This window comes from Oncorhynchus nerka, linkage group LG3 (genome assembly GCF_034236695.1).
Source record: "Oncorhynchus nerka isolate Pitt River linkage group LG3, Oner_Uvic_2.0, whole genome shotgun sequence".
Taxonomy (NCBI): Eukaryota; Metazoa; Chordata; class Actinopteri; order Salmoniformes; family Salmonidae; genus Oncorhynchus; species Oncorhynchus nerka.
The window spans coordinates 38,071,515-38,086,385 of record NC_088398.1 but is presented as its reverse complement, the minus strand read 5'-3'; the positions used below and the strand labels follow the sequence as shown (position 1 = coordinate 38,086,385).

The 14,871-nt window shown below is 45.2% G+C and overlaps 1 protein-coding gene across 1 annotated transcript in view; it reads right to left on the bottom strand.

Moving 5' to 3' along the window:
* Positions 1-14,871, bottom strand: part of LOC115107590 (striated muscle preferentially expressed protein kinase-like) — a 138,175-nt gene that overhangs the window by 16,394 nt on the left and 106,910 nt on the right. Inside the window, 7 exon segments of the mRNA XM_029631020.2 lie at positions 4,996-5,148; positions 5,540-8,297; positions 8,411-8,479; positions 8,614-8,656; positions 8,895-9,047; positions 9,356-9,382; positions 9,470-9,642. Of these exon segments, the coding sequence (XP_029486880.2) occupies positions 4,996-5,148; positions 5,540-8,297; positions 8,411-8,479; positions 8,614-8,656; positions 8,895-9,047; positions 9,356-9,382; positions 9,470-9,642 (3,376 nt within the window).

Below are 14,871 nucleotides of genomic sequence, written 5' to 3'. Positions count from 1 at the left end.
GAGGAGGACGAAAATAGTTACGGGAATACACAAGCGTACAGTCAATAACACAATAGAAAAAAACAGAAAGTCTATATACAGTGCAAATGGCGTGAGGAGGTAGGCAATAAATAGGCCATAGTAGCGAAGTAATTACAATTTATCAGATTAACACTGGAGTGATAAATGAGCAGATGATTATGTGCAAGTAGAGATACTGGTCTGCGAAAGAGCAGAAAAGTAAATAAAAACAATATGGGGATGAGGTAGGTAGATTGGGTGGGCTATTTACAGATGGACTATGTACAACTGCAGCGATCGGTTAGCTGCTCAGATAGCTGATGTTTAAAGTTAGTAAGGGAAATATAAGTCTCCAGCTTCAGCAATTTTGCAATTTGTTCCAGTCACTGGCAGCAGAGAACTGGAAGGAAAGGCGACCAAAGTAGATGTTGTCTTTGGGGATGACCAGTGAGACATACCTGCTGGAGCTCGTGCTACGGGTGGGTGTTGTAATCGTGACCAGTGAAATTAGATAAGGAAGAGTTTTACCTAGCATAGACTTATAGATGACCTTGAGCCAGTGGGTCTGGCGACGAATATGTAGCGAGGGCCAGCCGACTAGAGCATACAGGTCGCGGTGGTGGGTGGTATAAGGGGCTATGGTAACAAGACAGATGGCACTGTGATAGACTGCATCCAGTTTGCTGAGTAAAGTATTGGAAGCTATTTTGTAGATGACTTCACCGAAGTCAAGGATCGGTAGGATAGTCAGTTTTACTAGGGTAAGTTTGGCGGCGTGAGTGAAAGAGGCTTTCTTGCGAAATAGAATGCTGATTCTAGATTTTATTTTGGATTGGAAATGTTAAATATGATTCTGGAAGGAGAGTTTACAGTCTAGCCAGACACCTAGGTATTTGTAGTTGTCCACATATTCTAGATCAGAACCGTCCAGGGTAGTGATGCCAGTCAGGCGGGCGGGCAGGTGCAGGCAGCGAACGGTTTAAAAGCATGTATTTAGTTTTACTAGCATTTAAAAGCAGTTGGAGGCCTCTGAAGGTGTGTTGTATGGCATTGAAGCTCGTTTGGAGGTTTGTTAACACAGTGTCCAAAGAAGGGCCAGATGTATACAGAATGGTGTCTGCGTAGAGGTGGATCAAGGAATCACCAGCAGCAAGAGTGACATCATTGACATTTACAGAGAACCGCGTCGGCCCGAGAATTGAACCCTGTGGTACCCCCATAGAGACAGCCAGAGATCCGGACAACAGGTCCTCCGATTTGTCACACTGAACTCTGTCTGTGAAGTAGTTGGTGAACCAGGCAAGGCAGTCAATTGAGAATCCAAGGCTATAAGGCGATAAGAATGTGATGATTGACAGTCGAAAGCCTTGGTCAGGTCGATGGCGGTTATGATATCGTTTAGGACCTTGAGCGTGGCTGAGGTGCACCCGTGACCAGCTCGGAATGCACAGCAGAGAAGGTACGGTGGGGTTCGAAATGGTCAGTGATCTGTTTATAAACTTGGCTTTCAAAGACTTTAGAGAGGCAGGGCAGGATGTATATACGTTCATAACAGTTTGAGTCTAGAGTGTCACCCCCTTTGAAGACAGCTTTCCAATCTTTAGGGATCTCGGACGATAGGAAAAAGAGGTTGAACAGACTGGTAATAGGGGTTGCAGCAACGGCGGGGGATCATTTTTGAAAGAGAGTGTCCAGATTGTCTAGCCCAGCTGATTTGTACGGGTCCAGGTTTTTGCAGCTCTTTCAGAACATCTGCTATCTGGATTTGGGTGAAGGAGAAGCTGGGGAGGCTTGGGCCAGTTGCTGCGGGGGGTGCAGAGCTGTTGGCCGGGGTTGGGGTAGCCAGGTGGAAAGCATGGCCAGCCGTAGAGAAATGCTTATTGAAATTCTCATATTATCGTAGATTTATCGGTGGTGACAGTGTTTCCTAGCTTCAGTGCAGTGGGCAGCTGGGAGGAGGTGCTCTTGTTTTCCATGGACATTACAGTGTCCCAAAACTTTTTGGAGTTAGAGCTACAGGATGCAATTTTCTGGTTGAAAAAGCTAGCCTTTGCTTTCTTGACTGAGTGTGTGTATTGGTTCCTGACTTCCTGAACAGTTGCATATTGCAGGGACTATTCGATGCTATTGCAGTCTGCCACAGGATGTGTTTTGTGCTGGTCAAGGGTAGTCAGGTCTGGAGTGAACCCAGGGCTATATCTGTTCTACATTTTTTGAAAGGGGCATGCTTATTTAAGATGGTGAGGAAATTACTTTTAAAGAACGACCAAGTGAGGTGAATATCCTTCCAGGATACCCGGGCCAGGTCGATTAAAAAGGCCTGCTCGCAGAAGTATTTTAGGGAGCGTTTGACAGTGATGAGGGGTGGTCGTTTGACCGCGGGCCCATAGTAGATGCAGGCAATGAGGCAGTGATCGCTGAGATCCTGGTTGAAAACAGCAGAGGTGTATTTGGAGGGCAAGTTGGTCAGGATAATATTTATGAGGGTGCCCATGTTTACAGATTTAGGGTTGTCCCTGGTGGGTTCCTTGATGATTTGTGTGAGATTGAGGGCATCTAGCTTAGATTGTAGGACAGCCGGGGTGTTAAGCATATCCCAGTTTAGGTCACCTAACACAACAAAGTCTGAAGATAGATGGGGGACAATCATATTCACCTTTGGTGTCCAGGGCACAGCTGGGAGCTGAGGGGGGTCTATAACAGGCGGCAACAGCGAGATACTTATTTCTGGAGAGATGTATTTTTAAAGTTAGAAGCTCGAACTGCTTGGGCATAGACTTGGAAAGTATGACAGAACTTTGCAAGCTTTCTCTGCAGTAGATTGCAACTCCTCCCCGTTTAGCAGTTCTATCTTGACGGAAAATGTTGTAGTTGGCTATGGAAATCTCAGAATTTTTGGTGGCCTTCCTAAGCCAGGATTCAGACACGGCAAGGACATCAGGGTTGGCAGGGTTGGTTTTACTCACTGCTAAAGCAATGAGTAAAACAAACTTAGGGAAGAGGCTTCTGATGTTAACATGCATGAAACCAAGGCTTTTTCGATTACAGAAGTCAACAAATGAAAGTGCCTGGGGACACGCAGGGCCTGTGTTAACCTCCACATCACCCGAGTAACAGAGGAGGAGTAGGATGAGGGTACGGCTAAAGGCTATCAAAACTGGTCGCCTAGTGCGATGGGGACAGAGAATAAAAGGAGCAGATTTCTGAGCATGGTAGAATAGATTCAGGGCATAATGTGCAGACAGGGGTATGGTGGGGTGCGGGTACAGTGGAGGTAAGCCCAGGCACTGAGTGATGATAAGAGAGGTTGCATCTCTGGACGTACTGGTTATACTGGGTGAGGTCGTTGCATGTGTGGGGGGTGAGGTCGTCGCATGTGTGGGGAGTGGGACAAAGGATGAATCTGAGGCATGTAGAGTGGGACTAGGGGCTCCACTGTAAACTAAAACAATGATAACTATCCTAAACAACAGTATACAAGGCATATTGACATTTGAGAGAGATATAAAGCAATGCACAAAGCAATCACAGGTGTTGATTGGGAGAGCTAGCGAAGACAACAATGGGTAAGACAACAACAGCTAATCAGCTAAAAGAACAACAACAGGTAAAATGGCGATGAATGGGCAGAGTGGGTTGGTTAACTACACACGGGGCCTGAGTTCGGGGATAGGGCCGATAGACAAACTAAAAAAAATTATCCAAATGGAGTACCGTGATAAATGAACAGTCCAGCAGTGAACAGCAATAGATGGAACAGGGTAGCCGCAGGGTAGTCGTTACTACGCTACCACGCGGGAGACACAGCATTTAAAGTTAGCAGGCCGGGTAAGGAGAAGCGTCCGCTCCTATGTCCGGCAATGGCCGGTTGAGGGAACAGAGGATGGAATTACGTTTGCGGACCAGTCGTGGTGGTACGGCGCGGTGTCAACAAAGGGTCCGGGCCAGATGGCGAAAGAGCTGTTTTAGTAATTTTGTTTGCTAACCGGGAGAAGCGCCTGGCTCGCAGCTAACTGGTGCAAGCTTCGGGGCAGGGGCGTTAGCCACTCGGTAGCAGCTAGCTAACAGCGATGATCTGCTGCAAAGGTCCAGAGCTTAAGGCAAGTATCCGGTGGAGTAGTCGATTCTTGGTGTGTCCGAGAGGCTTCGGCTGGGTAACCAGGTGATCACAGAGTAGGCCAGGATGTGGGCCTGGCTCAGGGCTAGCTTCAGGCTGGGTCACTCGGTGGCAGCTAGCCAGCTGTGATGATCAGGAGTAATGGTCCAAGGTTTATGGCAGTAACCCGCATTGTAGTGGAGAAAAACTGTCCGAGGCTGGTAGGTATTGTCCAGCCTAAAAAAAAACACGGTTGGTGCCTGTGCAGAAGTAGCAGTGGCTAACAATGACTAAATAGCTAGTAGCTAAGGTCTAAAAAAATAGCGGATCCGTGTCACATTGAGTGAGGCGGGTTACCAAAAGGTATATTTAATTTAAAAATAGAAAAGAGATTGAAAATAAATTGTTTGGTGGAACGTTGATTGAATATTCTCATAACCCTCCGGTAATTTGATACATGATGATGGATTGCGGTTTCTTCCTGTCCAGTGAGTGCTTTTAGGGTAAGGAAACAAATATGAAATGTTGTAATTTTGCCGACCTGGGTTCAAATACATGTTTGTTTGAGTATCTGGTATTTTAAATGCTTTTCAAATACAAAGCCCAAAACTTTTGAATGGTTATTTTTTTAACCAAATAGTCTAGCAAATTGTATTTAAAAGTATTTTCAAATATTTATTTCAAATACAATATATTTTCAAATACATGGGTTAAATGAATGGAAGTGTATTTGAGTATTTTCAAACAGTTTCCAAGTGTATTTATACTACTTATATTAAACTACTTTTAATTTCAAATAAAAGATATCTGAATACTTATTTTGAAATGTAATTGAGATTACCAGGTCTGGAAATTTGGATGAACAATCTCTTTAAGAAATGAGGGACTTTAAGTATTACCAGATGCCAGTCTGGAGTAGGAGCGAGAGCGTAGGGAGCCATTTTCTCTGGCAATAGCCGTTGGGATATCAGGCTGCGAGACCGTCTTGTCTCTCTTGCTGCCTCTGGTTAGGCCCCAACGGTCCCATCGGGACCTACGTTCGCCCTCTGCCCCTACCAGAGGGAACAAACATAACAAAGTTAAATCAACAGAAATAGTAACAAAGAAAAAAGGGGATGGTAGCACACATAGGGAAGTGTGTTTACTAAGATTGACTTTTGTTTTGTATCTCAGTGTGCAAGAACAAAGGTTTGGTTGGGGAAGGGGGTGGGAGGGTTTGCATAATTGTTAAAATGTATGGTTCTTATTACATTTTTAGTACCACTCCAGAATAGTGACATTGTCTCTGTACAGTGATAATACACGCGTTAATTGGTAGCGTTTGGTTTTGTCTAATTATGCTCAGTAATCATCTTCAAATTAAACATATTACCTTTTCAGGTGTAGGGGGGAACATGTTCATTCTAAAGACATTTTATTTATATGTTGGTAGAAGTCTCGTACCCTTTGATGCTGTCTCCAACTTGACGCTGGACATGGACTCCAGGGAATCTGAGGAAGCTCCGATGCCCGACTGAGAGCCCAGCTGGTTCTGAGGGACACTGGGTCCAGCCATATTCTTTAGGCTACGTCCCTCGGAAGTCGACCTGCGCAGAATAGAGAACAGGGGTGTCTTCTTGCTCTCTGGTTTGTTGGCTTCCCTCTCCTCTGCTGCTACCTTCCTCTCCTCCGAGGCACTGCGGATCCTCATGGATATTCCGGACACCGTCGACTCGATCTTCCTGCGCATGGCCATGACTGGCGACTCGTTTGGCTTCTTTGGCTCCTTGACCTCCTGTTCCACCTCGGCTTCCATTCCCCCATCCATCCTCATCATCTCCACTTCCTTTCTCTCCTGGGAATGGGATCCTCTTCGGCCGGGGAGAGCCCAGGAGAGCCGGCGCCTGGGAGCCACCGGTTCTTCCTCATTTGGCTTTTCTACCTTGCGCTCGGCTGACGGAGTCCTCTTGAGGCGCATGGAGAGCCTTCTCATAAAACCTTGATCCTTCTGGGCCTCGCGGAGATCCTGCACCGACTTGGACTTCTCCTCCAGTCTCCTGGGGACAAACTCAAGCGGTGCTCCAACAGGCCCAGGGCGGTATACATCTTCGCCTGACTCGGCAGAGTCCAAAGAGGCTACTTGTTTCTCCTCAGGCTTTGACCAGTTGAGAAGCTTCAGGCCTCGAATGACGGAAGAGTCACGCTTTTTGAAGCGTGCCTTGAATATTTCCTCTGAGGCAATGTCCTGGAGGTTTAGTCCCCCTGGCGAGAGCTCATGTTGGGGCGTGGGGCATGGGGAAACCTTGGGTGGACTCATTTCCTTTGGCTCGGGGGATGCTACCCTTGAAAAGACAGCAGGGTGTTCCCCTGGTGTAGATAGCAGAGTTACTGGCTTTGATGGGTCAGGGACAGTAGATGTGGGTATTAATGTTGGTGCTGGAAATGGGGCTTGTGCAAGGACTGGAACAACTACAGGGGTGGAGTCTGCTAATGGGGGGATAACTAGGGGCTGAAGCGAGGGGACCATGATGGTTTGCATTATGCTAGCGTACGCAGAGGTCCTACCGTCTGGGAGTACAGTAAGGGCAGGTGGAGAGGGAGCCACGTACGTAGGTGGAAAGGGAGTCACAACATTATCTGGTGCCCTTGAAAATGCTGGTGCTGGCGTGACCCTTATGGAGCTTGTAGTAATGACCATCTCAGAAGATTTTACTGGTGCCTTCACTTCTTCTTCTTTGACTTCTTTTTGTACTTCTTTGTGTATTTCTTCAACTTCTCTAGCTTTCGGATCATCTACAGGAACAGTCTCTTTTTCCTCAATCTCTTCTTTCTCTTCTTCCATTGGTTCCTCTAATGTAAGAACCCTCACATGAGGGCTAGGCTCCCTCCAAGTAGGGATAGGCTCCCTCAGATCCACGTACTCTGGTTCAATCATTGCTTCTTCTGACATGCTCATGTTCTTCTTTGAGAAACCACCTGTGTTCGATCTCTGGTCTGCATTACTGTCTGTGAACACGCCATCCATTCTTTTGCCAATGGATTCCACAGTCTTAATCTCTTTGTCCTCCATCTTGGTTGTTGTCTCCTGTTCCCCAGGCTCTGGACTTGGTATGGGAAGTTTAGGGGAAGGTTCCCTGGGAGTCACAGGGCGTGAGTCATTCTTGAATGGCTCAGTGAGAGCAGACATGGATATGGCCTCCTTGAGTCTTCGCTCCTCTATCTGCGGGATCTCCAGTGGCTCCCCGGACCGTCTGTGCAGAGGAATGGGCTCTGCATCTCCTTGACTGAAGGAGGCGCTCTTGCGAAGCAATTTGGGTTTGAGCTCGTCTTCTCCAGGCTGGTCGCTGGAAGCTGCCCTGGTTAATGGGGGAACCCCCAAGCGGGGGGCGTGTGAGTAGCGTTCCAGTGACAACCGCTGCTTTCCATCGTCCATGCCCAGCGTCTCCAGCAGGGGTCCTCGCAGGCCGCTCATCTTTTTGTCTACAGAGCCACCTCGAAGTAGCCTCTGCCGCATCAGCTCCAGTTTGAGAGCATAGTCCTCCTGACTCAGAGGCCCTGGGCTTGTGCTCCTCCTAGGCAGCTCCATGGATACTGTCTTTTTGAGGACTCGCCGGCCCCTTTCCAGAGTTTCCTCTTCTGTGCCCTCTTCTGGTACGAGGTGGAGTAGCAGTGCACTGTCGGCAGAGCCCCCTCTACGCAGCGGCCCCCTTCTGGTTCCTCCCTCTGGCTTATCTGACTCTAAGCTCAAGCCTCTGCACAAGGGCCTTCTTGCCTTCTCAGATACTTGCACCAACTCTGCGGGAGCCTCCTCGTCCGAAGACCCCTTGTCATTTTCTAGCGTTGACCTTTTCCTGGTGTGGCTTATACCTGCGGAATCTCCAGCCTCTTTCTCTCTCCCAGTGGTTTCACTCACCATCTTCTGTTGGCCATGAGCGACTGCTGATCCTGGTCTGTCAATGGGGCCGTTTGGCCTGCCTGTGCCTTCCTGATCGTCCGGGATCTCATTCAGAGACATTCTTGATCCGGAGAACTCCATGGTGAGTGGCATTGGAATGAAGGGCAGCTCGTCAATATCTTCGTCAGAGTCAGAGGACGATGATGGTGGGGGTGAGCCCTCCTTGAGGTGTCGGGGAACAGCGATGGAGATGTGGCTGGATGAGTCATTCAGCAATTCAGGGATGGACCTCATTACCATTTTGGATTTGTAGCTGATAAGGGACCGCTGAAAAGATGGACATAAACAAATATTAGACTGAATATGATAAAAATAAAAATCATGGCTTGAATTGTATAATAATAATAATAATAAAAAAGTCGCTTTGACAGATCCCTTACCTGCCACTTTCGGCGAGACACAAACTTCTTGAGGGCCTCTGTGCTTATGGCCTTCCCCTTGGTAAGGGTCTTTATGAAAAAATGAAAACAGAATAGATTAGCATATATTACTCCGTAATTTAGAAATTGCTCAATATCTTAGAACAGAGCCCTAAAAGTTCTGCGTCACACATGAGTCCATAGTCAAAGTTCACATGCCTCACCTTGAACCATGGATGACGGAGACACTCCTGTGTATCCGGCCTACTAAAGGGATGACATGATACCATTTTACATTAGATTTCTAGTTTGTCTTAAGAAGCCCACAAATGTATAAGAACAGAGGAAACATCCTAAGGACAAATCCTATCTTGACATCCGTAACTAAAATTGTCTGGAACATTGACAATTAAATCAAATGCATGTAGCTGACATGCCATTCTGAGTAGCACATGGACATCTCAAGTTTTGGCTGAACATGTTAAAATCTATAGGTTTCACTTACAGTCTGTCTGCCACCAGCAGTTTGATGATGAATCCCTTGGCTTCACGGCACAGTTCAGCGAACATACTCTCCTCAAAAGCCACATTGTAGTTCCTGATGTTGAGCACGGAGCTGCGGTCATTTTCTCCAGCAAACGGAGATACTCCAGTCAAGCTGAAATGCAGAAACACCTGTTAACTTCTCTTCCTCTCACTAATTGTTCACTGATTCTAGAGCCATGTTCCAATTTTATTACATGTCCATGAGGGGGCAAATATGGCCTTTTTGATAGGGTCTCTAATAGTAATTAAAATAGGAATGAACAAGTACTTATGTGGTGTTTATTTATCCATTTGGCTTGTAGTGTGCATGTACATAATAATTCCATGCTTAAATTGTGATTAATCATCTTATGAATCAATGATTGGTTTTGTAATCACTGCATAGACACCATATTTAAGACAGATTTAATGTGTATCTACCACAGATATGTGATGACTCCAATCGGCCTGGGAAGAGAAAGAAGAGAATTAGAGAGGATCCATTTGTGATGGGAATCAAGTTTTTAACACTTTCATGTCTTCCAGCATTTTTACCAGATGTCAGTTGCCTTGGATACAGGAGTTTGGTTGACAATTTCTGGAGCGACAAATTCTGGTGTGCCGTATTTGCAGTATTGAGCCTCGTCGGGTGTGAGCTCTATGGCGTTGCCGAAATCACAGATGCGGATCTGATCACCATGGTGGTCTGCCATGAGTATGTTATCAGGCTAGGGAGGAAACCCAAAGATAAGGTCAGAGTTCAGAATAAAGACCAGTGGTCATAGTCAAAATCTTGTTTTTGACTAAATGTATGCATTCAGGGGGACATATTTCTTGTCTAAATGCACACTTGCAATAAACAAACAGAAACAGTACTACCCAGAATACATTTTGTGAGATATCTTTAAGGCCAGGCCCAACACCCTAATAGGGATATTTTGTTATATCGCAATCAACTTTTAAAAAAAATGAAAATGTTAAAATACGCACATTTTGTGATATCTCATAAAAATTTGGAATACCACACAAATACATTTTTCTGGCCACTGGATGAAGTCAGCCTAAATAGTTTTTATTTTATTTCTTTAAGACACTCCAGGATAAATATTTTTTTATATTTCCACAGTATCTGTAAAAAGCTAAAGACATTTTTGGTGCATTTTTCCAAATAAAATATTATCTAAAATAAAAAATGTACACCATATCAACAACTTCCTCTGCGCAAGTCTGTTGAATACATCTAAGGACACATAATTTGGTGAATGCGGATGCTTCTGAAGAAGAGAAAAAGTTGGCTTGCAGGAAGTATGGGACTTGGCAGTTAAAGACAAATACACTGAATTAAGACTAGCAAACGCCAGAAGCCTATTTAGACCCATTTACCATATCTTCAAAGACTGTCTCTTCCAAGCTTCTCCCAAGTGGGTGTGACACCTACTCTGTTGTCTGCTGCACTGCTGCTTGGACTCCACCTGGCTATCTGTTCACCATCTGCCCTGGCCTGCCTCCCGCTGTCCCCCCTCTCTCCCGAGCCTTCGCTCGCCTCCAGCACAACACGCACTGTTGGGGCGAGTAACTCTGAACTTACAATGACTAGCCCCAAGTCGTTACATTTTTTTTTTCTCGTGCATTTTTTCTATTTGCCTCATGACTCCTGCATGCTTTGTTGACTATGAACTTTCTTTACCCAACCATGGGACACACTGTTTGTTCCCACACTCGGGACTCTCTATTGGTTACATGGACTGTTGGCCTCCCATCCTATTCTAACCACCCCTCGCCGGCTTTGTATTCAAGTTACCTGATGAAATTGCTGTACAATATGATCTTGTTGCCATCTGATGCACATTCAGATGTCATAAATCAGCACTGCAGAGCTCTCCCTGTCCTATGACGTGCCTTGATTGTATTACTGTTGATGATATCTGGAAACGTGTAAGTACAGTACACCCTGGACCATCTACTATTGCTAGCCCCAATTCTGACTTGTGCTCTGATATCTACTTCACTGATTTCTGCTCTCATAAAAGCCTGGGTTTTCTGCACGTTAACACTAGAAGCTTATTACCGAAAATGGATCAATTGAAAGTGTGGGTTCACAGCTCCAATCCAGATGTGTTGGTCATTACTGAGACGTGGTTAGGGAAGAGTGTTTTAAATACTGATTTACTGGACTCTCTAAATCTTTCTCAGATTATTACCAATCCGACAAGGCATGACTCAAAAGACCCAGAAAAGGCTACTCTCCTTGATGTTATCCTCACAAATAATCCTTATAGGTATCAGTCTAGTGTTTTATGTAATGACCTTAGTGATCACCGTTTTACAGCCTGTGTTCGTAATGGCTGCTCAGTGAAACGACCTGTCCTGATTTGTTATAGACGCTTGCTAAAAAACTTTAATGAGCAAGCCTTCCTTCATGAACTGGCATCTGTAAAATGTTATAGAATCAACTTGATCCCCTCTGTCGAAGACGCTTGGACCTTCTTTTTTTAAATTTTCAGTGGTATTGTTAACAAACACTCCGCCATAAAATATATACATTTTTTAAATGATTCAGCCCCTGGTTTGACCGTGATCTTGCAGAGTTACTCCACCTCAAGAATTGCATTTGGCTCGGCACATGCATATTCTCGTTCAGGCAAATGGCTCTAGTTCAGGCAAATGAGAAATAAGTGCACTCATGCTATCCGGAAGGCCAAAGTTAGTAACTTTAAGGAGCAGTTCTCTCTCTGTGGGTCTAACCCCAAGAAGTTCTAGAAAACGGTTAAAGACCTGGAGAATAAACCCTCCTCCTCAAAGCTGCCGATGTCCCTTAATGATGATGATGATATGGTTGTTACTGACAAGAAGAACATGGCTGAGCTCTTTAACCTCTTCAACCTATGGGGGCGCTATGTCATTATTGGATAAAAAAACGTGCCCGTTTTAAGCGCAATATTTTGTCACGAAAAGATGCTCGACTATGCATATAATTGGCAGCTTTGGAAAGAAAACACTCTGACGTTTTCAAAACTGCAAAGATATTATCTGTGAGTGCCCCAGAAATGATGCTACAGGCGAAACCAAGATGTAACCTCAAACAGGAAATGAGCTGAATTTTTGAAGCTCTGTTTTACTATCGTCTCCTTATATGGCTGTGAATGTGCTGTGAACGAGCTTATGCTCTCTGCCGTTCGTCCAAGATGTCTGCAGCATTGTGACGTATTTGTAGGCATATCATTGGAAGATTGGCCATAAGAGACTACATTTGCCAGGTGTCCGCCTGGTGTCCTTTGTCTAAATTGGTGCGCAATTCTCAGTAGCACTCATTTTACCATGCGATACAGAAGGAGAAGCACACTTCCAGGAACGATACATCTTTGAAGAGATATGTAGAAAAACACCTTGAGGATTGATTCTAAACAACGTTTGCCATGTTTCAGTCGATATTATGGAGTTATTTTGGAAAAAGTTCGGCGTTTTTATAACTGAATTTTCGTTTTTTTTGGTAGCCAAACATGACGCAGAAAACGGACCGATTTCTCCTGCACAAATAATCTTTCAGGAAAACTGAACATTTGCTATCTATCTGAGTGTCTCCTCATTGAAAACATCCGAAGTTCTTCAAAGGTAAATGATTTATTGAATGTTTTTGCTGGTTTTTGTGAAAATGTTGCCTGGTGATGCTAACGCTAAATGCTAATGCTAAATGCTAACGCTAAATGCTAAATGCTAGTTTTGCTATGGTAGAGAAGCATATTTTTGAAAATCTGAGATGACAGTGTTGTTAACAAAAGGCTAAGCATGAGAGCTAGCATATTGATTTCGTTTCATTTGCGATTTTCATGAATAGTTAACGTTGCGTTATGGTAATGGGCTTGAGGCTGTAGTCATGATCCCGGATCCGGGTTGGCTCAACGCAAGAAGTTAATCACCACGTCATTAAGTCAGGATTCCTATTTAACTCAGCCATGCCTCCTCTTCTGTCCAACATTTCCTCATCTCCCACCCCTTCTAATGCGACTATCCCAGATGCTTCCCCATCTTTTCCCCCTGCCCGGCTACAAAGTTTCTCACTGCAGGCAGTCAATGAGTCCGAGGTGCAAAAGGAGCTCATGAAACTTGACCCCCAAAAAACATTTGGGTTTTTCTAATCAACCTGGACCGGGTATCCTGGAAGGATATTGACCTCATCCCGTCAGCCGAGGATGCCTGTTTGCTCTTTAAAAATGCTTTCCTCGCCATTAAATAAGCATGCCCCATTCAAGAAATGTCGAAGTAAGAACAGATATAGCCTTTGGTTCACCCCAGACTTGACTGCCCTTGACCAGCACAAAAACATCCTGTTGTCTTCTGCATTAGCATCGAATAGCCCCCTGTGATATGCAACTTTTCAGGGAAGTCAGGAACCAATAAACTCAATCAGTTAGAAAAGCTAAGCTAGCCTTTTTCAAACAGAAATCTGAATCCTGTAGCACTAATTCCCAAAAGTTCTGGGACACTGTAAAGTCCATGGAGAATAAGAGCACCTTCTCCCAGCTGCCCACTGCACTTAGGATAGGAAACATTGTCACCACTGATAAATCTACTATAATCGATCATTTCAATAAGCATTTTTCTACGGCTGGCCATGCTTTCCACCTGGCTACCCCTACCACGGTTAACATCTCAGGACCCCCTGCAGCAACTTGCCCAAGACCCCCCCCCCCCCGGCTCCTCCTTCACCCAAATCCAGACATGTTCCAGATAGCAGATGTTCTGAAAGAGCTGCAAAACCTGGACCCGTACAAATCAGCTGGGCTAGACAATCTGGACCCTCGCTTTCTAAAATTATCCGCCAATATTGTTGCAACCCCTATTACTAGCCTATTCAACCTCCCTTTCGTATCATCTGAGATCCCCAAAGATTGGAAAACTGCCGCGGTCATCCCCATCTTCAAATGGGAGATACTCTAGACCCAAACTGTTATAGACCTATATCCATCCTGCCCTACCTTTCTAAAATCTTCGAAAGCCAAGTTAACAAACAGGTCACCGACCATTTCGAATCCCACCATACCTTCTCCGCTATGCAATCTGGTTTCCGAGCTGGTCATGGGTACACCTCAGCCATGTCAAGGTCCTAAACGATATCATAACCGCCATCAATAAAAGACAATACTGTGCAGCCGTCTTCATCGACCTGGCCAAGGCTTTCGACTCTGTCAATCACTACATTCTTATCGGCAGACTCAATAGCCTTGGCTTCTCAAATAACTGCTTCGCCTGGTTCACTAACTACTTCTCAGATAGAGTTCAGTGTGTCAAATCGGAGGGCCTGTTGTCTGGCCCTCTGGCTGTCTCTATGTGTGTGCCACAGGGTTCAATTCTCAGGCCAACTCTTTTCTCTGTATACATCAATGATGTCGCTCTTGCTGCTGGTGATTCTCTGATCCACCTCCTACGCAGACGACACCATTCTGTATACATCTGGCCCTTCTTTGGACACTGTGTAAACAAACCTCCAAACGAGCTTCAATGCCATACAACACTCCTTCCGAGGCCTCCAACTGCTTTTAAATGCAAGTAAAACTAAATGCATGCTCTTCAACAGATTGCTGCACGCACCTGCCCGCTCGTCGAGCATCACTACTCTGGACGGTTCTGACTTAGAATATGTAGACAACTACAAATACCTAGGTGTCTGGTTAGACTCTAAACTCTACTTCCTCACATTATGCATCTCCAATCCAAAATTAAATCTAGAATTGGCTTCCTATTTCACAACAAAGCCTCCTTCACTCATGTTGCCAAACATACCCTCGTAAAACTGACTATCTTACCAATCCTTGACTTCGGCGATGTCATTTACAAAACAGCCTCCAATACTCTACTGAGCAAATTGGATGTAGTCTATCAAAGTGCCATCTGTTTTATCACCAATGCCCCATATACTACCCACCACTGCGACCTGTTTGCTCTTGTTGGCTGGCCCT